This window comes from Theropithecus gelada, chromosome 4 (assembly GCF_003255815.1).
Source record: "Theropithecus gelada isolate Dixy chromosome 4, Tgel_1.0, whole genome shotgun sequence".
NCBI classification, from domain to species: Eukaryota; Metazoa; Chordata; class Mammalia; order Primates; family Cercopithecidae; genus Theropithecus; species Theropithecus gelada.
In genome coordinates, this window is record NC_037671.1 from 156,405,587 (window position 1) to 156,431,124 (window position 25,538).

The 25,538-nt window shown below is 36.9% G+C and overlaps 1 protein-coding gene across 1 annotated transcript in view; it reads left to right on the forward strand.

Annotated features, from left to right (window-relative positions):
- ENPP3 (ectonucleotide pyrophosphatase/phosphodiesterase 3) overlaps nucleotides 1-17,317 on the forward strand; it is a 93,612-nt gene extending 76,295 nt beyond the window's left edge. Inside the window, exons 20-24 of the mRNA XM_025382382.1 lie at nucleotides 2,918-3,053; nucleotides 6,676-6,753; nucleotides 7,346-7,478; nucleotides 9,824-9,980; nucleotides 16,700-17,317. Of these exons, the coding sequence (XP_025238167.1) occupies nucleotides 2,918-3,053; nucleotides 6,676-6,753; nucleotides 7,346-7,478; nucleotides 9,824-9,980; nucleotides 16,700-16,870 (675 nt within the window). The 3' untranslated portion in view covers nucleotides 16,871-17,317. The remainder of the gene's footprint in view (nucleotides 1-2,917; nucleotides 3,054-6,675; nucleotides 6,754-7,345; nucleotides 7,479-9,823; nucleotides 9,981-16,699) is intronic.
- The last annotated feature ends 8,221 nt before the right edge of the window (nucleotides 17,318-25,538 follow it).

The window sequence follows — 25,538 nt, forward strand, 5'->3', positions numbered from 1 at the left end:
AGCACTTTGGGACTCTGAGGCAAACGGACCACCTGAGGTCAGGAGTTTGAGACCAGCCTTGTCAACATGGCAAAACCCTGTTTCTACTAAAAATACAAAAATTAGCCAGGCATGGTGGCGCGTGCCTGTAATCCCAGCTACTTGGGAAGCTAAGGCAGGAGAATCGGTTGAACCCAGGAGGCAGAGGTAGTAGTGAGCCAAGATTGTGCCATTGCACTCCAGCCTGGGCTACAGAGTGAGATTCCATCTCAAAAAAAAATAGACTTCCTGGTCTGATTCTCTAATGTGTTTGAATTTTTCCTATTTTTCCCATCTCTTTGTCTTTAATTCCACCTTTTGAGTCACATCTGCAACTTCATCCTCTAGATCTTATTGAGTGTTTTATTTTGCCTGTCGTATTTTGAAATCCCAAGAGCTCTTTCTGTTACCTTTTCCCTTTTTAAAAATTGCCTCTGTTCCTTCTTTGTGGATGCCATATATACTCTCAGCTCTCTGAGAAAAGAGTTTTCTTCTGGCTTCCACATTGTCTCTTTTTCTTCTCCCTTATTCCCCAGTGTCTAGTGGTCCTTGGCTGTCATCTTCTATTTTAAGAATTAGGCACTAAACTTTATGGCTGGGTCTTTCCAGTCTATAAGCTTCACTATAGGTTGATCAGGAAGAGAACCAGCCATTTTGTTGAGGACTCCAAATTGACAGTATCTAGTTTCCTTTCAGGCTGGTTGTTTTCCAAAGAGAGGATACTTCTAATCTGACTCAGCATATAAAGTTTTCAGGCTAAATGGGCAATGAGATTGGGGAATCTTATTATTCAGCATATAGTTTTATTTAATCTAATTGTTTTCAGTATGGTGCACCTGCTCTTGGCTGTGCCTTGTGTCTTTTAGTCTGATCATCCCTCTGGTTTAAACTCTCCAGAGAGTAAACATACTGTCTAGCCCTTTTTGCAGACTTTCAATCTATCCTCTATTTCCAGCCTTATGCAAACTCCTGTCTTTAGGACTCCAAGTTCTACCCTTCTGGGGTTCTACAGTAGGACGTTCTTGGTGCTTTCCCCAAACATAAGCTCTTGGTAGTCAGTGTTTACTGGTCTACTAAATTAGATTATTATTTATCTGATTTCCAGCTTCTGAATATTCCCTGTCATCTCTTACGTGTTTTCATTATTACTGTCCTCTTAATGGAATTTTAGAAGGGAGCAAGGTAAGTGTATGTGTTCAATCAAGTTGAGAAGTTTTCTCAACTTCTGTATCTTTTCTAGCTAGAGCTTTGTATTATGTTAGGGAGTACAGTCTCTGCCTTGCTTTTTCTGGACTTTTCTCATCTTCAGCTCCCACCTGTTCTATACCTCAGCATGGTGCTCTCCTGGCTACAAAGACAGCACACAGTGTATGTTGCCTCTTCCTTTGTGAATTGAACTCAGAGGTTTTAGACAACGTAGCTAATTTTGCTTTCAGCACAGTGCAGTGAATAAAGGAAGGTCATCCTAATTTAACTTAACCTTCATTTTTTTTATAAATTTTTATTAAGTTTTATTAAGAAAGATAACCATTACAGGCAGTAGAGAGCATACAAATCAAAATGTCTGAGAAAAATAAACAAATAGTAAAATGTTCACTTACCCATGATTATATGCTAATCAAAATATGATGACCACATAATATAGTATTACCTTAAATAAGTTAGGCAGCACATTTATAGGATTTCCCCTTGGTAAATAAATCATTGTACTAGTCTTTAAATAGGGTTACAAAGAAATTATTACTGTTTTTTAAGACAGAGCCTTGCTCTGTTGCCTGGGCTGGAGTGCAGTGGCACGATCTCAGCTGACTGCAACCTCCACCTCCCAGGTTGAAGCAATTATCATGCCTCAGCCTCCCCAGTAGCTGGGATTACAGGCACCCACCACCACACCTGGCTGAGTTTTGTATATTTAGTAGAGACGGGGTTCCACTACGTTGAACCTTGAACTCTTGACCTCAAGTGATCCGCCCACCTCAACCTCCTAACGTGCTGGGATTACTTGCGTGAGCCACCAAGCCTAGCCTAAGACATTATTATTATTATTATTATTATTGTTAATTTCAGATGGAGTCTCGCCTCGTCACCCAGGCTAGAGTGCAATGGCGCAGTCTCACCTCACCTCCACCTGCCGGGTTCAAGCGATTCTCCTGACTCAGTCTCCAGAGTAGCTGGGATTATAGGCGCCCGCCACCATACCTGGCTAATTGTTGTATTTTTAGTAGAGACGGATTTTCACCATGTTGGCTAGGCTGGTCTTGAACTGCTGACCTCGTGATCCGCCTGCCTTGGTCTCTCGAAGTGCTGGGATTACAGGCATGAGCCACTGCGCCCGGCCGGGCGTAAGAAATTATTTTTAAAATTCTTATATTTCGTGAGGAATGAAGCATGGCTGTAAGTTTATTTATATTAAAAACTAATTTGTTTAGACAACTACACCTTCTTTGAATTAATCTTAGGTTGATAAAAAGTTCTTGAACAGCTGAAGAATAATATATTAATACTTAATTTATATCTGTATTTTAAAAGTAAATACATTTTACTTTCAATTTTTATTTACAAGTACAATATATATAACCACAAAAAAGTTAGATCTTGAAAAGGATTTTAGTTTTTAGGAATAGTTCCCATTATTCCTCTCCTCTCAATTCGGGTTTCATTGTGCAAATATTTTTTTCCAAGGTGTATTTGATTTGCCCTCCTGATGTCCTTAACCAGCAGGGAACCACAGAAGAAAACACTGCTGAAGACATCCATTCCCATTGCTTGCCTAGACCTGATTCACTAAGAAAATAGGAAAAGCTTAAATGAAAAACATTCTAGGGAAGTGACAAACCATATAAGGCAATGGGTGAGCCGCGATTGTGGGCGTAATTTTTTTCTCTCTCTCTTTCAACAGGGAGACACATCGCCTCTTCCTCCCACTGTCCCAGACTGTCTGCGGGCTGATGTCAGGGTTCCTCCTTCTGAGAGCCAAAAATGTTCTTTCTATTTAGCAGACGAGAATATCACCCACGGCTTCCTCTATCCTCCTGGTTAGTAGAACTCTTTTTTAGAGCAGTCGCTTAGAAAGCTCTCATCAGCTGGATGTGGGCATATGCCTTAAACATATACTCCCCACCAAAACTACCTGCTTGGGCTAAGCTAGCTGCCTGAGACACTTCCAGTGGTTGTGGCTGGCCAGAGCAGCACAGCGGCTGTAATAAAGACTAAGACATTTTGCAGTGGGACCCACACAGCAGCTCTCATCTGGCCCAGATGTTTAGAGAGCTCAGCAGGTTTAAGTTTAATTTTAAAACTGAAGATTCTTTGCAGAAGGACACAAACATTTAAAAACCCATTTCTTCTGGTTCCTGCCCAAGCTAAGGTCTGCCTGGAGAATACAGCTGTGCCCGTGAAAAGAAATCAGGCTGGGTGTTCGCTTTGGCAGAACATATACTAAAATTGGAATGATACAGAGAAGATCACCTAATAAAATAAAATAAAATAAAATAAGAAATCAGGCTGGAATTTTGGCCTGTTGCTCATGCTGTAGGGCTAACAGTTTTAAACTGCAGGTGAAGCAGCCAAATGAAATTTAAGTTTTTTTTGTTGTTGTTTTCAGAAAGGATCTCTTTTGGGAACCTGCCAGAGCTAGTGTGATTTTCCTAAAACTCAAGCCACTTCCCTGTGCAACAGGAAATGTCATTTTTATTAACTTGCCTATGAGATTTTCAACAATTTCACCTTCTTAGACATTTGTAATTTAAAGATTCTGAAATGTATAATGGGCAAAAAGGCTTAATGAAAGCAAGTAGTGTTATCAATTTAAAATTCCTAACAGAGTTAGGATAAATAAACTGATATGTTTTATGTATCTAGGTACAATCAGGGGTAACAAATTTATGTAAGCCCTGTGATAAACATTAAAAATTTGCAACAGGCCAGGTGCGGTGGCTCACACCTGTAATCCCAGCACTTTGGGAGGCCAAAGTGGGTGGATCACCTTAGATCAGGAGTTTGAGACCAGCCTGGCCAACATAAGTGAAACCCTGTCCCATCTCTACTAAAAATAGAAAAATTAGCTGGGTTTGCTGGTATGTACCTGTAGTACCAGCTATTCAGGAGGCTGAGGCATGAGAATGGCTTGAACCTGGTAGGCGGAGGCTGCAGTGGGCCGAGATTGAGCCACTGACTCCAGCCTGGGTGACAGAGTGAGATTCTGTCTCAAAAAAAAAAAAAAAAAGTTGCAACATTTTATTAATAAAATATTTGAAATTGGTGTATAAAATTGTGTCTGTTAGGCCGTAAGATATTAGTTAATACATAAATGTTTGCCTGACAAGGAATAAAATTAATAATTAAACAACTTGTCTCAAAAAATTAAGGATACGGCCAGACATGGTGGCTCATGCTCGTAATCCCAGCACTTTGGAAGGTCGAGGCAGGAGGATCACTGGCTCAGGAGTTTGAGACCAGCCTGGGCAACATAGTAAGACCTTCAGTTAAAAAAAAAAAATAGTAATAGTAAGGATAAAATGAAACTCTCTTCTAACTCTCCAGTATAAATTCCAATTATTTATTAAAAACAGAAGTTCTATTACTAGCAGGTTCTTATTTTCCTCTAAAACAGAGGTAATGTTATGTTGATTGCCTTTCCAACTTTCAGGGCTTAGTTAAAAAGGTAGAAGAGGCTTTTTGTGGAGTCGGAGAACTATAAACACCATGTGAAATCTTAAGAAAAAAGAGCTACTTGTTTCTTCATGTCTTTTGGTGTCTACTCATTGGCCTCTCATTGAAGAATTAGTTACCCAGGCAGGATGGTGCATGCCTGTAATCCCACCTACTCGGGAGGCTGAGGCAGGAGGATCACTTGAGTGCAGGAGCTCGAGATCAGCCTGGGTAAAATGGCAAGACTCTGCCTCAATAGTAATTAAAAAAAAAAGAATTAGTTAAGATACCCAAGTATAGTTTACTATAGTATAAAAAGTATTATAATAGAAACTTAATATAAGTGGAATTGTGCACTATTTGTGTTTCTGTGACTGCCTTATTTCACTCAATGTCCTCAAATTTCATTTATGTTCTTATATATTACAGAATCTAAAATAGTCAAATTCATAGAATCAGAGAGTGAAATGGTGGTTGCCGGGGGCTGGGGGAGGGAGAAATGGGGAGTTCCTAATTAATGGGCATAAAGTTTCAGTTAAGCAAGATAAATAAGCTCTGGGGATCTTCTGTACAGTATTGTATCTAGAGTCAACAGTACTTAAAAAATTGTTAACAGAGTAGATCTCATGTTAAGTATTCTTACCAAAATGAAATTAAATGAAAAAGGATTTGAATAAACATTTATAGGTTTGCAGCTTTTAATCCTCACAATAATTCTATGAGTCAGATGCCATGAGACGAAGTACAGAGGGATGCAGCACTTTGCCCGAGGGGTGCAGTTGTGAGCAGCAGAGCTAGGGTTCCCACCTGGGTGGTCTGCTTCCAGAGCACACTCGCTGTGAACACTCACTGTGCTGGACAGCACAGCCATAAATCCTGAGAGCCCATGATTTGTGGTGTTCCCTTCAGCAGTCTCTGTATTGGTCAGTTCTCATACTAATAAAGGCATACCCAAGACTGGATAATTTATAAAGAAAAGGGGTTTAATGGACTCACAGTTCCACATGGCTGGTGATGCCTCACAATCATTAGGGAAGGCGAAGGAAGAGCAAAGAGACATCTTACATGGCGGCAGGCAAGAAACAGTGTGTGCAGGGGAACTCCTCTTTATAAAACCATCAGATCTCGTGAGACTTATTCACTATCACGAGAACAGCATGGGAAAGACCCGCCCTCTTGATTCAATTACCTCGCACCGGGTCCCTCCACAACACGTGGGAATTACAGGAGCTACAATTTAAGATGAGACTGAGAGGGACACAGCCAAACCATATCAGTCTCTATCAAGTAAAAACTCATTTTCTTCAGAAAATTTTATTTTGGAAAACAGCTATCTATAATAACATTATTTTGTGCACATCCAATAGCTATGCATATATATCTGGCATTCTGTTTGTTTCGTAGGACTGCTGGAAAAATTACCAAAAAAGATTGAGTGAAAACAAAAATGTATTATCTCACATTTCTGGAGATCAGAAGGCTAAAGTCAAGGTGTTGACAGCCAGGCTGTTTTTGAAGGCTCTAGGGGAAAATCCTTCCTTGTCTCTCCCAGCTTCTGGTAGCTCCAGGCATTCCTTGGCATGTACTGGTATCACTCAAACCTTTGCCTCCATCTTAACAAGACTTTCTCCCCTGTGTTTCTCCTCTTCCCAAATCTCCTTCTCCTTATTAAGACACTAGTCACTGGATTTGCAGTCCACCCCTAAATCCAGGATCGTCTCATCTAGAGACTCCTAGCTACATCCACAAAGACCTATTTCCAAATAAGTTTATATTCACAGGGATGAAAGGAATGGTTAGGACTTGGATGAAGCTTTTTTGGATCACACTTCAACCCACTACAGACATAAAACTGCCTGCATTATTAATGACTTCTGTTAGAAAGTACTATTTCTGTGCTTTGACTGTTAATAAATTTATACTAATATGTAATAGTAATAGCCCTATTGTGCAGTATGTCATATTTTCTCTTATAGCTAGATCTAATAAGATCCATTTGTTTTGCAGCCATCAATAGAACTTCTGATAGCCAATATGATGCTTTAATTATGAGCAATTTGGTACCTATGTATGAAGAGTTCAGAAGTAAGTATGTATTTAGAGTATTAATTTTAAAATAGTTAAGTGACTCCCTGAACTTCCAAACTAAACACATTTTTTTAATTGCAATTTGTTCCTGATATTAAGGTCATTTTGTTCTAATGGTTTAAATATAGGTACAGGAAGGATCCCTCACATAGATTCTTTTCAACTTTGACTTTGAGTGACTTGTTGCTAGAATTCTGATAATTTGTTTTTAACCCTTAATTTGATTACTGCCACTCACTAAAAGTAAATGAAAGGTAAATGTTCATCCCCAGAGTAATAATTAATCAGGCAACATATGTGTTCTGATTATTTTTAACACTCGCTGTCCCATAAGCAACTCAGCCCTAGGGAGAAATTTGGAGGCATATTTAACTGTAATTTCAAGACTATAACTACAACAACAAAAAGCTGTCATCAATGTAGCTGTTTATTTTTGCTTGTGAAGCCTGTTCTGGAGAATTACCCAATCACCACTGACAATGATTAAAGCAGAATTTCATGCTATTTAAATGTACTTGTCTATAATAGAAAATATTGTCACGTTCGACTGAAGTAGACATTTTAAACACTTTATTATTATTTTTTTTAGAAATGTGGGACTACTTCCACAGTGTTCTTCTTATAAAACACGCCACAGAAAGAAATGGAGTAAATGTGGTTAGTGGACCAATATTTGATTATAATTATGATGGCCATTTTGATGCTTCAGAGGAAATTACCAAGTAAGTGTTTGACTTTTTGATTTATCAATAGGTCTCATGAGGGGAAATTCCAATATTTTAAGTAAAGTTTAATACTTTAAATATCACATAATACATTCATAGACAAATGTTATTGTTGACTATTTTCAATCTAAATATTTTCCTAAATATTTAGGAAAAACTTATATTGCAAAAAATTTAAACTAATGGGCAAAGAAAACACTTCCTGGAAAAGTTTAGCAAAAATTTCATTTGGAAAATTGCTAAATTAATGGGCAAAGATAACGTGACATTTTGTAAAGGCTAAGGAGGTAGAGAAAACTTGATGTACTATCAGTGAATATAAAAACAATCCAACAATACATGAGAAAAAAGTCAAGTAAAGACTAAGGTAAATTTTACAAGAATAGTGAACAATTCATAAAAGTATTTCCCAGGAGACAATGTAGGTAAATTTCATGATGCAGAGAACTAGTCCTAACTAAACTTTACATTGTAGTACTAAGCCTGGTCATAACAGGTTGCTAAGAATTAGTTTTGAATGCAGAGCACAGTAATAGAGTTTTAGAGAAGTTTCATCTACCATTTCTCTTTATTATCAAAACATATGAAGGACCAAACTAAACAACTATACTAAGCCTAGATTATGTAAAGCAATGATTTCTACCTGTACCTTCTGATAAAGTAACATTTATGACTACTAAGTGTGTGGCCTTTTTCTATTTTTTTCACCATGTCTCTTTATTTCAGTGTTGAATGAATACTGAATCAATATTTCAGTATTGGCTCTTTCTTTCACAATTTCTTAATTCTAATAATTCTAACTTTGACAGCATTTTACTATATGCTAGGTACTTTTTAAAGAACTCACATATACATCAGTTAAACCGCAAAGATACCCTAGTTAGGTTCCATTAGCCCCCAGTTAGAGTTAAAGAAACTGAGGTTGGCCGGGCGCGGTGGCTCAAGCCTGTAATCCCAGCACTTTGGGAGGCCGAGACGGGCGGATCACGAGGTCAGGAGATCGAGACCATCCTGGCTAACACGGTGAAACCCCGTCTCTACTAAAAAAAAAATACAAAAAACTAGCCGGGCGAGGTGGCACATGCTACTCGGGAGGCTGAGGCAGGAGAATGGCGTAAACCCGGGAAGCAGAGCTTGCAGTGAGCTGAGATCTGGCCACTGCACTCCAGCCTGGGCAGCAGAGCGAGACTCCGTCTCAAAAAAAAAAAAAAAAAAAAGAAACTGAGGTTAAACAACTTATCTAAATTCTGCAACTAATAAGTGGTAAAGCCAGAATATGAACCTGGACGGCCTGGCTCTGAGTCCATGTTCTAAATCACGGTAATACATTTCTATTTATACCAGCTTGCGTTCCTTTGGTGGAGTCAGATTTTGCACTTAAAACTTTTGAAAACACTTTGATGTTCATTATCTGAAACCAAAGTACTGTCATATCAGTTGTATGGATTTATCCCCATGTCTACACTGTGAAGTTGATAGCACAGAATCACATCCTTGGAAAGCTGAGGAAACTCAGTAAATGATAGAATTAAAGGATGAGTGAAAGTCCAAACATTTTGTGGAAGTGCACGGCTGGAGGTGGAATCTGGGCTCCTTCATTCTCAGCTTCTGCTGTATTAGTAAACGCTACTGTGAAGTATGAAGTCAACAAAATGAGGAAATGCAGGAGGCAGAATATCATGCTCTGCTGCTTTTTTTTCTGTTTTTTTTTTTTTTTTTTTTTGTAGTCTAATATTTTTTCATGTTAGAATGACCAAGCTTGGACTTCTGCTGTAATCTCTATTCTGGCTGATGGGAGTAAAAAATATGTAAGACTTTGTGGTTTTTATTTCTTTCTTTCTTTTACTATATTTTTACTTTGGCATTTCTTTAAAACTATATGAAGACATTTATTGACCTGGTGCAGTGTCTCATGCCTGTCATGCCAACACACTGAGAGGCTGAGGTGGGAGGATCATTTGAGCCCAGGAGTTTAAGACCAGCTTGGGCAACAAAGTGAGAAACCATCTTTATTTAAAAAAAAAAAAATCCAAAGTACCATTAGAAGTAGATATATATATATATGTGTGTGTGTGTGTGTGTGTCTTTACATAGTTTTTTTCATATATATATTTGCATATTTATACCAGCTTGTATTCCTTTGGTGGAGTCAGATTTTGCACTTAAAACTTTGCATGTAAGTTATTTAAAAAGTACCTAGCATATAGTAAAATGCTGTCAAACTTAGAATTATATGAATTGTTATTTTACATATATATGAAAAAACTATGTAAACACACTTATCACCTTTAGAAGCAAAAGTATAATAACATCAAAACATGTTTTCAATTATGTTTTGTAAGACATATAGTGAACACTGACATTCCCATCCCAACGCACTACTTTGTGGTGCTGACCAGTTGTAAAAACAAGAGCCACACACCGGAAAACTGCCCTGGGTGGCTGGACGTCCTACCCTTTGTCATCCCTCACCGACCTACCAACGTGGAAAGCTGTCCTGTGAGTATGCTTTGGGAGGGTCCAGGACATGAGAAAATGAGTCAGAGCTCTTTTGGGCTCTCATAAAAGTGACTCTAAAATGTATTTTCTTAAGTGTTTCATGGAAAAAGTTGTAATGCTTCATTTTTAGGCTTTTCCTTAGACTATTGATCTCTATGTAATTAATATCAATTTAAACATATATCTGCATAGTTGAACATATGTATACCTCATGTATTTTATTTATATGTTTTATTCACATTCACTAAGAATGAAGGAGATGAAATCTTGTTAATCTCTTTTTTCTTTTTTTATTTATAACATGAAAATTGTATGTATTTATGAGGTATAGTGGGATGTTTAAATGCATGCATACTTTGTATACTGATGAAATCAGGATAATTAACATATCTACTACTTTAAATGTTTATCATTTCTTTGTGGTAATAACACTCAAAGTCCTCTCTTCTAGCTGTCTTGAAATATAGAATACATTGTTATTAACTACAGCCACTCTACTACGTAATAGAAACACCAGAACTTATTTTTATTCTGGTCACAAATCTTAAAGTTATTCCCAATGTTAGCACTAAATTAATGTTTCTGAATGAGTATGTACATGTAAAATTCCATCAACTTGAGCCATGAGGTGTGAAATTGATTATACACATGCACACACAAATACACGCAGTTCAAGTAACATTCTTTTTTTAAACATCATTTATTAGGCTATCTCAAAATCCTTTTTGGATCAAGGCAGATTATATGTAAGTAGTTAATTCAACTTGCATATAAATTCCTTATAGAAAAAATATGTATCCTGGAACTTAGGTTTTACTGAAGTCATTCAACAAATATATTGAGTACCTATTAAGCACACAGTATCATGATAGAAACTCTTTAGAATGCACAAAGGAGGAACACATTGTCCCTGCTTTTAAAGAGTTCATATACAACTTCAATTTATATATGAGATATAGACACGCAATTTAGTCAGTCAATAATGCAAGAATTATTCTAAAAACTAAAAAGTTAAAGAGGTTGCAAAGTTGGGATCAACTTACATTAATGTTAAAAGGATTTAATATTTGAAATTAAAATCACATTTGGCTGGAATGATCAATAAAGATTTCATGGCCGGGCGCGGTGGCTCAAGCCTGTAATCCCAGCACTTTGGGAGGCCGAGACGGGCGGATCACGAGGTCAGGAGATCGAGACCATCCTGGCTAACACGGTGAAACCCCGTCTCTACTAAAAATACAAAAAACTAGCCGGGCGAGGTGGCGGGCGCCTGTAGTCCCAGCTACTCAGGAGGCTGAGGCAGGAGAATGGCACAAACCCGGGAGGCGGAGCTTGCAGTGAGCTGAGATCCGGCCACTGCACTCCAGCCTGGGCTACAGAGCGAGACTCCGTCTCAAAAAAAAAAAAAAAAAAAAAAAAGATTTCATAAAATAAGGTGTAAGTAGGGCTGTGCTCCGAAGGATGGATAGAATTTGAGTATATTGAGAAGACTACGAAGAGTCTTCCATGGAGGGTGGGTACGAAGAATGAAGAGGATTTAGTAACTGCTTGGATACAAGAGCCCCCACCCCAAAAGAAAACTCAAAGATGAATCAGATTTGAATGTTGGTAATTAGGAAAAAGGCAGAAAGAGGAAAGTTAGGAATGAGAACTTTTTGGTTGGTAGATAGGATAAGCTAAAGCTAGGCATTTTAAGTTTGTGGAAATTGGTATTGATGTGGAAAGTCCCATAGGCAATTAGAGCCTGAGAATTAAAGCTTGGGATCTAGGCCAGATTGGGATTCATCTATATCTTTCAGGTGTTCAACACATGAGTGCCTTCACCATGCTGTGCACTATAGAAGGTACGCACAATTAGAAATCCAGTAAAACATTAGAAGAAAGAGATAAGTGATGTAAGAGAGGGACAGTTAAACTGCTATAGTAGGATTTCAAAGGAGAATGATTTCCTGACAGGGAGGGTGACATTTCAGTTGGGTCATGCAGATACGATTTTACTTGAGTGTTTAAATTGTTTAATGAAGGTGGCCAAGTTTAGAGGCTGAATAGTGAGCCACTCACTATTCTTAAAATGAGGAAGAAGAGTTTCTAAACAGGAAACTATTAGGATATGTTGTTGAACTGAATCCCTTCCTACTTTTCCTGTCAGCATTTTATTTGGTTGAGACAAGGGTAAGCCATTATTCTTTACTTCCTCTTCCAATGACAGACATCAATGACCGATATGGTGTGGTACTCTACCATGAAATCCGGATTAAACTGTTTGTTATTACAGAGGTTCTAGGTAGACATAATGGAGTGATTACAATGAGAACACAAAGAAAAAAACATTTGTTATCCCTGGTCTGGGCCCTTTTGACCTTCTATTAGGACTCTTGAAAATGAATCTTAAGTAGATTTGTGGTCTCCTCTTCTCATTTGTCAGTGTGCACTACTACCAACTTACTCATCTTAAAATTTAGTTTATATTTTGTCATAGCCTCTCCCCCCAAAACTTTTGATTATGCTGAACAATAACAACAAAATACATAGGAGCAAACAAAAACAACTTCCAGCCTGTGCTTAAGTCTCTTCACAATTTACCCTCAGTTGACCTTACAGACTAATGTTCCAGGCCAACTGGAGCCCTTGAAATTTCTTGAGCACATCTTGAGTTTGCTTACCTCATCACTGTTGCCTATGTTCTTCTCTCCTCTATAATTCCCTTCTTTTCCATCTGCTAAAAATTCCACCTGGGAGTCAAGGTAAAGTGCAAATAATATGAAGCTCTCCTTGATTATTCAAAGTAGAAGTGATATCTCCAAATTAATAGAGCATCATCTCTATTGAATAGGACATCATCAGTAATAAATTGGACATATCCAAGATTTTGAGGAATTTGCAGTATAGTAATAAGAATGTGACATCATCTATATAGATAATTATGAGACAAAATGCAATGAGTATAAAGCAAACTTAAGCCAAGCTATGATTATAAAAGAGTTTGCAAAGTTAATAAGAGTAGCTGTCAATTAGATATGGGTAAGGAAAAGGCAAGATGAGAGAGAGGCAAAGATGACTAAAAATCCAGGGCATGACTAACCAGGAAATGTATACGATAGATAATCTTTTGTTTTGAGAAGGATGGATTTGCTCTTGGTGGTCTTCAGTTTGACAGACTAGTTGAATATTTAGGAGGATGTATGAGAAATAGTATAAAATAGAACTTAAATACATGAATTTTGGAGTTGGACATCCTGGGTTCAGTGAATGACTTGGTTTCTTTGGGTAAGTATGTTAGTTTCCTCATCTGTTATATCTAATAAGGATAAAATATTCACCTTCTTTTATGAAGTTTGTAAAGATAAAACAAAATAATCTATATAAAACCCTAAGACTTCCCAATATAAAAAAGGTGGCTATTATAAAGGAATCATATCTTATGATAAAGTTACATTCTAAAGTCAACAGAGGCCAGGCACAGTGGCTCACACCTGTAATCACAGCACTTTGGGAGGCCGAAGCAGGCACATCACCTGAGGTCAGGAGGTCGAGACCAGCCTGGCCAACATGGTGAGACCTCATCTCTACTAAAAATACAAAAATTAGGCCAGGTATGATGGTGCATGCCTGTCATCCCAGCTACTTGGGAGGCTGAGGCAGGAGAATTTATTGAAACTGAGAAGTAGAGGTTACAGTGAGTGGAGATCGCACCACTGCACTCCAGCCTGGCCAACAGAACAAGACTCTGTCTCAAAATAAAATAAAATAAAATAAAGTCAATGGAGAGTGAAATTGAATCTCCTATATGCAAATCATGCAGAAAATATAGTACATTCACAAACTGTTTCTTAGTCTAAACCAGCCAATATTTCCAATAGCATTTGGATAGGTAATTGTGCTTTGATGCACCTGATAAAATAGATGGCTTGCTTTAAGCATTGCATTGTATCAAAACTCTGTACTTTAAGTATTTGAATTACACAATGTACAGAAGTACTCCCACTATTATTAGGTTAGAGGGAACTGAGATCAAGCTATAGAAATGATAGATTCACAATTTTATCCCACACTTGGTGTAAGGAATTAGATCATATTTTCTTATTTATTTTGTCCTTTCCTTGTTCCTTTCACCTTTTCTTCCCTCCTTTTTCCTTTTCCCTCCTCCTGTCATCTTTGTGCTGTTAAATTTCTGTCAGATAAATGAAAATGTAGCCATGAGTTCAAGTGACTTTCCTTGTAAGTTACTCAGCAGATATGGAAAATATAGATATGAAACTTGGAGGAGAAATCAGAACTGCAGATCTAGATTTGGGATTAAATCATGGGTGTGAAATACAATTGCCAAAGGGGAGAAAGTGGAAAGAAAAGATCCCAAATCAAATTGAGGAAAATGTCTATGCTTCCAGGAAATATAGTCATCTGAGGAAACAGAAGGTATTATCAAACAAGTAAACAGTACAACTATGGATAACAAAGGAGGAACTTCAGAAGCCTGGGGTAGTTAACTAATTGAAAAGTCTGAGGACACCCCATTCAGTGAGGTCGTCATTGACAAAGTAGTTGCATTAGCATGATAGCAGCAATCACTGGACTGTAGTGGCTAAGGAGAGAGAATAAGAATGTGGACAGGACAGAAAAATGCTGAAATCAATATTGTCTCAAAAAATGAGTTGTACTTTTGGGATATACAATACACTTAATTCTGTAACAGGTCATTTGTACACACACACACACGTACCCCCCTCTGCACACATATATTAATATCAAAGTATATTCAAATATAGCTCATAAAACTGTGTAGCCTATTCTGTTGGCATGGACTGGTGCAGCAAGGGCAGTTGTCTACAGCTGGCTTCTGTTCAGATTAGTTGGTGCCAGCGACTTACTCAGTGTTAAATACCTTAAGTATCGTCTCTGCATAAGTATAGTTTTGTGCTATGCTTTGTGGTCATTTCCCTGCAAATTTAAAAGAGGGAAGACTGTCAGGTGCTGGGTAAACATTTAGTTGGATGGATGCCGAATAAGTCAGGAGAGAGTAGAGTCATATAAACCAAATGGGAGAAAACGTTATGGAAAAAAGTGATCAAAGATATTAGGTGCTACTGAAATGGGCAATAGTAAAGGCAGAATAGAAAGACTTTGAATTAGACTCCCATTGAAAGAATGAACTCAAGCTAACATAGTGAATTTTTTTTTTTTTTTTTTTTTAATATTAGCTCGCTTTGTGAATCTGACACAAGTGCTTTAGAGGTTAGGAACAAAAAGTATTTCCTCTTACACTTCCTCTGGCTCAGATAGTGGCTATCTGTATTAAGCCTGCATACTTAAACAAGTAAACCACTGCGTCGAAGTCAAATGAGAATCATGAAAATACAGTAATCTGATTAAACAAACTTTGAAACTTTCTTATTATGTGAAAAGTTAACTGAACTTTAGCAATATCATAAGAATACCAGAAAATTATTCTTTATAATAAAGAATAAAGAATGTGATAGAAACCCATGTTTCTAAATTATTGAACTAACTTTCATAATTTAAAAAAAATTAAAAATAAAACGGTCGAGAAATAACTGAAAAGATGCACAAATATAACAATAGTCAGCATAATAAAATATAAATGGCATAAAACACTATTTTACACCCATGGTTTGGCAAAGATGTGGGGAAACGGGAATTATCTTTCACTGCCTATTGAACTGTAAATTGGTATGAAGACTTTGAGGAGTGCTGGGTTTAATATCTGATAAAGTTAAAATTTAATGTACTCGGTGGCACGTAGTGGCTCATGCCTGGAATCCCAGCACTTTGGGAGGCCAAGACAGGTGGATCACCTGAGATCAGGAGTTTAAGACTAGCCTGGCCAACATGGTGAAACTCCATCTCTACTAAAAATATTAAAAAATTAGCTAGATGTGGTGGTGGGTGCCTGTAATCCCAGCTACTTGGGAGGCTGAGGCTGGAGAATTGCTTGAACCTAGGAGGTGGAGGTTGCAGTGAGCTGAGATCACGCCATTGCACTCCAGCCTGGGTGACAGAGTGACAATGTCAAAAAAAAAAAAAATTGAATGTACTCTATGGCCCAGCAATTTTATTAATATATCCTAGAAACTCATGCTCTTGAACACAGGAGACATATACCAAGTTATTTATTATAGCATTATTTATAATAAAAATTTTATCAACATGTAATGAAAATTTTAATTGTGCTGCATTTAAATGAGGAAATATCAAACCACAGCTAAGAACAAGTCACTTAACAAGACCTAGATATATCACTATAGATTACAAGCATTAATACCGAATAAGAAAATGTGTAGAATACCACTTATAATATTAACATAAGTTTAAAAACTCATCAATAGTACATATTGTATAGTGATGTACAGTAAAAGTTTGAAAAAACAGACTGGGATTCACCCTGATATAAGGATATCAGTTTAGTTCTGAACAGAGGAGCACTGGGGACTTAACTTCATCTGCAATATTTAATTTCATTAAAAAATTTATATCTGAAATAAACATAAAAATGGATAAATTTTGACTACTGTGTTCTATGTTAGTTATGGTATACTTTGTGCTTTTCTTTTTATTTTAAAAACTAAATTTAGCTGTATCAAATTAAGATTTAAGGAGGTAAATATCATCGGCAAAAAGACAACTTCTAAGCAATAAAAATATTTCTGTTCATGAAAAGTACCACTTTGTGAAAAAGAAAGTGTTGTGCTTTTCTTTTTCAGGAAGGTAAACCGGAAGCTCTTTGGGTTGAAGAAAGATTTACAGCTCACATTGCCCGGGTCCGTGATGTAGAGCTTCTCACTGGGCTTGACTTCTATCAGGATAAAGCGCAGCCTGTCTCTGAAATTTTGCAACTAAAGACATATTTACCAACATTTGAAACCACTATTTAACTTAATAATGTCTACTTAATGTATAATTTACTGTATAAAGTAATTTTGGAAAAATGTAAATGATTTTTTCTGGAGAATTATAAAATAAAGTTTTCTATTTTTCCTTAAGTCCCCTAAAAGCCATAATTTTTATCATTCCCTTTTCTCTTTTTCATTTCTATGAATATGTATTATATTAAAATTATATTTTTCACACAGAGATGATGCTATCTTACACCTTCCCTTTTTTGTTGGATTTTTAAACTCTAATCTCATGACAGATTATACCTTCCTTATTACATGTTTTATCTCAGAATCTTTGAATATATTTTTCTGCCCAGAATTATCTAAACAAAAGGGAGAACAAAAGAAGTATGTCTCACTTGGGAACTGAATCAGCTCTAAATCAGTTTTGTTGTAAAACTTTTTGTATTTGATTGGCAATACTGATTAAAATTTAAAATGCACAGAACTTTTACGCTGTAATTTCACCTGTAAAAACTGTCCCAACAGATGTGCTTGACACAAATGCATGAAAATGACATCTTTTATGATAGCAAAACACAGAAAACAACCTAAAAGACTGGTTAAGCAAATTATGAAATTTGTTTAAGCAAATATTGTTCCACCTCTATAAAGACAGAAGTAGATCGATATATATCTTGAATGTATCACTATTGTTAAGTGAGAAGGCAAGTGGTAGAACAATGTATGTAGTCTACTGTCATTTTTCAGGGGTCAGCAAACTTTTCTGTAAGGGACTAGATGGTAAATTTTTTAGACCATACAATCTCTGTTACAACTACTTACTCTGCTGTGGCATCAAGAAAGCAGCCATAGATAATACAAAAAAGAAATAAGAGTTGTTGTTCTATTAGTCTGCTTTCACACGGCTATAAAGAAATACCTGAGACTGGGTAGTGTATAAAGAAAAGAGGTTTAATTGATTCACTGTTTCGCATGGCTGGGGAAACCTCAGGAAACTTACAATCACGGCAGAAGGAGAAGGGGAAGCAAGCACTTTCTTCACAAGGCGAAAGGATGAAAGGACGGAGTGAGTGTAAGCAGATAAAATGCCAGACACTTATAAAACAATCAGATCTCATGAGAACTCACTCACTATTATGAGAACAGCATGGGGAAAACTGCCCCCACGATCCAAACACTTCCCTCCCTCAGCACGTGGGGATTACAATTCGAGATGAGATTTGGGTGGGGACACAGATCCAGACCATATCACTTATGTTCCAATGAAACTTTATTTACAAAAACAAGTAGAGGGCCAGATTGGGTCCCCGGGCTGTAGTTTGTCAGCCCCTGATTTATATAATAAAATCTGGGCTGGGGAAAGCAGGAATTAACAGAAAAAAAGAGAAAAAAAGATAACATTTTTATGTTTTGCTCTTTTTACTGCCTGAAGTTTTTTTTGTTTTGTTTTTGTTTTTTTAAACTCTCTATATGTATTTCTTGAATTTTCAAAATAGAGTTATGAACCAAAGAGATCCCAGCAATTATTTCAGGGGCAATACTATTGGTCAGATTTTGGGGTCGCTAGATTGGCAATTTTCCAGATTCTTCTCTGATATAAAGATAAGTTCATCCAGGGACACAGGCTTTGTAGCTAATGAAAAATCTTGTGACCTGAGCTTCAAGGAATACAAATTCTATTTCTATTAGAATTTCAATTGAATTATGTTTATTAATTACAACCAATTGAGATGTTAGTTTTTTCCCACTGAATTTTTTTTAACATAGTTTCTTCACATGTAGAATTTAGGTCAAAGATGTATGCAGTGCAAAGTGTGCAATACAGAGAGGCTGCAAGTTAACACACAAATAGGAAATTATTTCCGGATACACAGCAACAACGTTAATACTCTTCATATAGAGACAATTTTTCCAATCAATGTTCTCCTGCCCCACCATGGCCGGGAAACTAAATAAGATCACCTGGAATTTAGAACTCACAATAGGAAGAGAGATGGTGGATGTTTACAACCCTGAACGGAGTTTAATAACCCTGGATTTCCTCATTACTTCTGAGTTGGCCTGAAACTGGCTAAATTGTTGTTATAAAAATAAAAAGAGAAAAATTAAAACTACATTTTTTTTTTTTTTGAGATGGAGTCTCGTTCTGTCACCAGGCTGGAGTGCAGTGGTGTGATCTCAGCTCACTGCAACCTCCGCCTCCCGGGTTCAAGTGATTCTCCTGCCTCAGCCTCCCGAGTAGCTGGGACTACAGGTCCCCACCACCACGTCCAGCTAATAAAATTATATTTTTTACACAGAGATTGTGCAATATTATATCTTCCTTTTGCATATTCATTATTCCATTAAAAAAGAAATATGTATATGTAAAGCCATTTTGAATGAATGAATACCAGTGATTTAATGGATCATGAAATTATAGAGGATTTGGTACATCTACTTAATAACTTTGAGTATGTAGCCTATATTTACAATGAACTTGTTTTATTTTTAAAAATCTGAAAAAGTAAGCAATAAAGTTAGTTGCACTTCAAAATATTTAGAAAGGATTTTATATGTACACAAAGTTTGCAAGAATGGTATAGGCCGGGCACTGTGGCTCACACCTGTAATGCTAGCACTTTTGGGAGGCTGAAGTGGGCAAATTACTTGAGATCAGGAGTTCAAGACCAGCCTGGGAAACACGGTAAGACCCTGTTTCTATTTAAAAAAGAATACTATGAAGAAAAGAACTCCTTATAACCCTTACCCAGCTACCTCAATTAACATTCTCAGTATGTACATTTATATATAGTTTTATTTCTACCCCTGTACTTCTGGGAGTACATTGTAGTGATCATGCCCATTAACACTGAATACTTCAGTGTGCAAAGATCAAGGACATTAACTCACAGTAAGTTTAATGTCGGTACGATGCTACAAATAATCTAATTTATGAACCTATCAATTTTTTTCATGTTTTCAACTATTTTTTAATGATGTTTTCTTTTTTGGTCTAGGATCTGGAAGAGAATCATTCATTGTATTACTTTTTTCTCTTTGGTCTCTTGTAATGTTCAACAGTTCTTCAGCGTTTAACAAATAATGTTGATACTTTTGAGGAGTCTAGGACATTTATTTTGTAGACCGTCCCTCAATTGGGTTTGTCTGGCATTTCCAGATGACTGGATTAACACAGTGCATTTTTGGCAGGGACACTACATTAGTGACATTTGTCCTCAGCGCTTCATATTTGGAAGCACATGATGTTCATTTGTGCCATCACTAATCCATGCCAGATTTGATCACTTGGTGACGTTAGTGTTCATAAGGTTCTCTTCTGTAAAGACAATATTTTTCCATTAGTAATTTATAAGTTATTTGTAGAAGGATATTGAGACCCTACACATATCCTGATTCTCATTAAATTTTTACCCAACAACTTCAGTAGCTGTTAACAATCTTTCCCTGATTCAGTTTTTACGATGGCAGTTGCGAAGGGAGTGATTCTTAAAAACTCCATTATTTTACGTTTATTAGCATTCTACTATAAGCAAAAGTGTTCTCTTCTTGTTTATTTATTTATTTATTATTGTTTGTACAGACTTATTTTTTTTTATTCCAACGGATTAGAATACATTAAGATCATTATTTACGTCAGTACTCAGTTTGTCCCAGATTTGGCCAAGAGGAGCTTCTTTAAGTGGGGTCCTGGGTCCTTTGGACATACCCCATTATTTTTTGAGGACTATTTTCTACTACAAAAAAAATCAGGATTATTTTGTACTTTCCCTGCACTAATTCTGGAATCAGTTCTTTCTCCAAAAAGCCCTGGTTCCATTTAGTGGGCACTGGTGCCCTAATTGCTTCTGGGGTATCATAACACCTAGGCACCTTCAGTCAACAAATATGGAATCTATATCTACATCCCTTTGCCTATATTTATCTTTGTATTCATAATACTGTAAACTTGAAGTCCTAAGTCTTCCACTGATAGAAGAGACCCTCTTGTGGCCAAGAGGACCCCAGAAAAACCTTAAAACTGAGTTCCTGGCCACCACCAGGAGAGAGGGGAGGTCAGACATGCCTCATTCTACCCACTCTTTCGTGGTTTAGACACAATTGACCAGCATTCATGTTGAAATAGGTATCATAAGACAGAACAGACTCTGTGGCAATAAGATACCAAATTACATACAAAAACAAAGGCCATGCAAGGCAAGGATGAAGTCATGCACCGTACACTTAAAGAATAAACTGTTTTATTTATTTATTTATTTATTTTGAGATGGAGTCTCTCTCTGTCACCTAGACTGGAGTGCAATGGCGCGATCTTGGCTCACGGCAACCTCTGAATCCAAGGTTCAAGCAATTCTCCTGCCTCAGCCTCCTGAATAGCTGGGATTGCAGGCACATGACACTACACCTGGCTAATTTTTGTATTTTTAGTAGAGACAGGGTTTCATCATGTTAGGCCAGGCCAGTCTCCAGCTCCTGACCTTGTGATCCGCCTGCCTTGGCCTCCCAAAGTGCTGGGATTACAGTCATGAGCCACTGCACCCGGCCTAGAATAAACTGTTCTAACTGCCGCAAGGGTTTTTTTGGTTTGTTTGTTTTGTTTTTTCTCTCAAGCACTGGCTTTGAGATAAGCAGTATTAAAGCAATTACAACTCATCTTGCTAACAGACGCTGACTAATTGAACCGCTGTTCCACCAGCTATAACTACAGCTTTGATTGGACAAGGGCCTGATTTCAGTGACTTTCTTCTGATAGGGAGACCACCAACCACAGACTGGTTCTGACTGGTTTACAGAGGTTGCTCACTTGTGTTACTTTGTAACCTGAAAAGATCTTTTGATATATAGGGTCCAGCTGTAACACATTTGACAAGAACGGGTGCATTCAAGGTGTTACGGCCGTAGACATAACTGGAATACTTTTGAATGTTAAGTTTCCACCCACAAGTGAACATGGGTCATATGTTACATGCAGATTTGCTCCGTATGCATGTGTCAGGACCACCTTCATGAATATTTATAGCTTCTCCCATAACCTGTTGAATATGTATTTTTAGCCAGCCTCTTCAGCATAAAACTGCTACTCCAATCTTTCCTGCTTTGAAGTGCTTGTCTGGTCTTAGCTGGGGAATACTTTCCATCCTGAGGGGTGACCATTTTGCAGGCTGTAACCATTTACAAAAAATAAAGTCTCCTCCTTTTCCAAAGTCACAGATTTGTGATTTTTTTAAAGTTAACACCACATGAATAAAAACCATGAATTCAATACTGCATGGTTTTCATAACAACTTTCTATTTTATAATTGTATCTTCCTTCTCCAATAGTGAGAAATTTGGTTCCCAAAATTGTCAATGTATTTATCCACATGCTCCAGTACATGGAGAGTAAGAATTGCAGACGAACACCACTTAAAGAAGGAACTCTACCAAGTAGAATTCAAGAAGTGTTTCTAGGCTAAGAACTTAGTTAGAATATTGTTCTAGAATTATTTGGGCTTGATTTTCCCCCTTCAGTGTAGTTACATTATTCATTTGAAATATAGTACTGCTCATTTGTTTCTATTTATATTCTGCTAAGGAGTTTCCCCATCCTTGTTGAGTCAAGTTTATTTGTTTTAGTATATAAAATATTAACATGATTTTAAAAGCCAAAATTACATGAAAAGGGACACTCAGAAGAAGTGTCCTCCCTCCACTCTTTCTGTCTTTTTCGATCCACCCTGTGTTTATGACCAATGTCATTTGTTTCTGGTTTACCATTTCTGTATTTGTTTTTGCAAAAATAGGCAGATAGATATATTTTTCTTATTTTCCTTTTTTATGCAAAAGAGACATATTATATGTTCCTTTTGAACTTTTTTATTTAAAAAAATATATCTTTTTTATTTATTTATTTATTTTTTTTGAGACAGGGTCTTGCTCTGTTATCCAGCCTGGAGTTCAGTGGCTCAAATAGGACTCACTGCAGCCTCGACCTCTCAGGCTTAAGTAGTCCTCCTGCCTCAGCCCCCTGAGTAGCTGGAACCATAGGCATGTGCCATCAAACTTGGCTAACGGTTTTTTTAAAATTTTTTGTGGAGATGAAGCCTCACCATGTTGCCCAGGCTGATCTCAAACTCCCCTGAGCTCAAACAATTATTCTGCTTTGGCCTCCCAAAGTGTTGGGATTATACCACACCTGGGTTTCTTTTGCACTTTTTAAAAAACTTGACAGTATATCCCGGAAGTCACTCCATACATATAGGTCTTCTTCATCCTAGTTTATTGCTGCATAGTACTCCATTGTGTAGATGTATCATTTCATTACATTACTCTCCTTTTAGGTTATTTCCAACATTTTGTAACTACAAATATCCAGTAATAAATAATATTATATATATATATATATATATATATATATATATATATATATATACACACAGTTTTGCATTATTGGAAGTGTATCTTCTGGGTAAGTTCCTATAAGTGGGTAAACATATATTGTGGCTTCATTTTAGAAAAAATAAAAGTCCTATATTGGCACAACTGTAATTCTTAAACTGGTGTATTTAAAATTTTAGTTCATTGAAAATAATTTATTTTTCTTAATTATAAAAGTAATACATATTCATTGTAAGACTATCCAAAATGTGTATATAAATATCTATACTTACATATGCAAATATTTAAATCACACAAAATCCCACAAGCAATGATTACAATGACTAAACCCTATTAATACATGACTCTTGGGTATATCTCTTCTTTGAAATCTAGTGTTTTAATATGGGATTTGGGGAAACGTCGATTCATGTTACTTTGGTTCAGTGTTTTTTTCCTCAGAGGAATTTCAGATTTTTCAGAAAACACTTGTGTCTTGGATATTTAGAAAATTTATTCTAGTGGAAAGTGTAACTTATCTGAGCAAAAGGAAATTACTGCTTGACATTTCAATACCTGCGTTATTTTTTTTACTAATTATCCAAGACATGTGTAGTTGAGAATTAATGTAGAGTCATGCAGGTGTTGTTAAGAATCTATAACATCAGCTTCCATCACCAATCATCACCTGACTCAAGCTGTTTTTTGACTTTCAGGTGATAGAACTATCCCAAGCAATGTAATTCCTTTTCCTTTTTATTCTGATGACAATGAAATATATAATAAGCCAAATTTTTGACAAGTGCTTTTCATATAGATGAGCATTTAATACAACAGAATTGCTTGCTTTTGAATAGAGGGAACTACGTATTACTGCAGTTTTCAGTTGTATGTATTTTGAGAGACACACATATAAGAGGGATATTTTTGTGAATTCCAATGGTACTGAATCAGGGATTACAATGAATTCTTGTTGGTAGAAAGGGGACTTTCTAACTCAAGTAAGGTCAGCTAAGATCTTGGGAGCAGACTTGGAAAGAGGGGAAATTCTCAACATTGGCTTATATTCCAGATGTAGTTTAAATTCTGAAATTTTATTTTTATGCATTTTTTTGCATTTTTTTTCTCTTTCAGGATATTTAGTGCCATAGTCAGAATTAAGAATGCTCTGGGTCTGTTCTTCTAGAAAATGTCACAAACAAATGAATTTTCTGGGCAAGTAGAAACCTGCTTCTCCCGCTGGTAGGTAGGGTCAGGTAGAGAGAGGGGGATAAATTGGATAAAGAGGTGCACTTATTGATGGTCCAAGAATTCACCTCTAGCCACTCATTTAGCTGGAATTTAGTCTGAGAGTGTCCATCAGTGTTTGGTCATTTTAGAACCAGTACATGAAGATTTTAGGAGTCTGTGTTTATGCTTATAAATTGGGCTGATCTTGATGTAAACTCCATCTGGTTTTGGCACTTGAGTTTATTTCCAGATTGTATTTGGGTTCTTTGAAAATCCTCTTCCCCTAGGGAAATCTCTTTCCTTCCTCCTCCCTGTCCCCACCCCTGTATCACCACTACTCTCCCACCACCACTTGTCATTTGTTTACTTTGGGAGGGCTGGGCATGGGAATGGAAACAGGACATAAACTCTAACAGTTTTTAAAAACACAAACAAGGCTGTTTGAAGAAAGGACTTCCTCTTTACACAGCATCCCTGGCAGACCACAATCTCTCCCTCAATCAATGGACTCACGCTTGAACAAACTTCCAGACAGGAACAAACCTCAGCCTTCCAATGACAGAGAATCCAAACCCACAGGATAAACTCAGCTGGATAACAACTCATAGTAAAGGGCAACACTGGACTTAGAGCTGGGCTGGTTCTGTTATCCTAACATACCGTGTTTATTAAGGTGTAGAGATTTGTAGGTCTAGGAGAAAGCTGGAGAGGCCAGCAAGTCCGTTTCTTAAGGACTAAATAAATAACATTCTGTTAACATCGTTCATGCGTTATAATGTCAATCTCTAACGAAGACTTTACAACAGTTTTCGTATTCCTTGAAATTAAGAAAATACGTGTAATGATTAACACAATGACTTCCTTCTGTCTTGTCTCCTTAGAGTAATAACCACAAAGTTTGCTTATAATCATCTCCTAAGGAATCATCTGCTCTCATTTGAGTATTAGAAGGCAGTAGTGTATTGATAAGAACATGGGTTCCTAAGTTATAAACAACAAGGTTTAAATCCTGTCTGTGTGATCTGGAACAGGTTCCTTAAACTCTACAGTTTGGTTTTCTCTTCTGCAAAAGGGGGATCATTTAATACCTACCTTAGAGAGTTGTTGCAAGGAT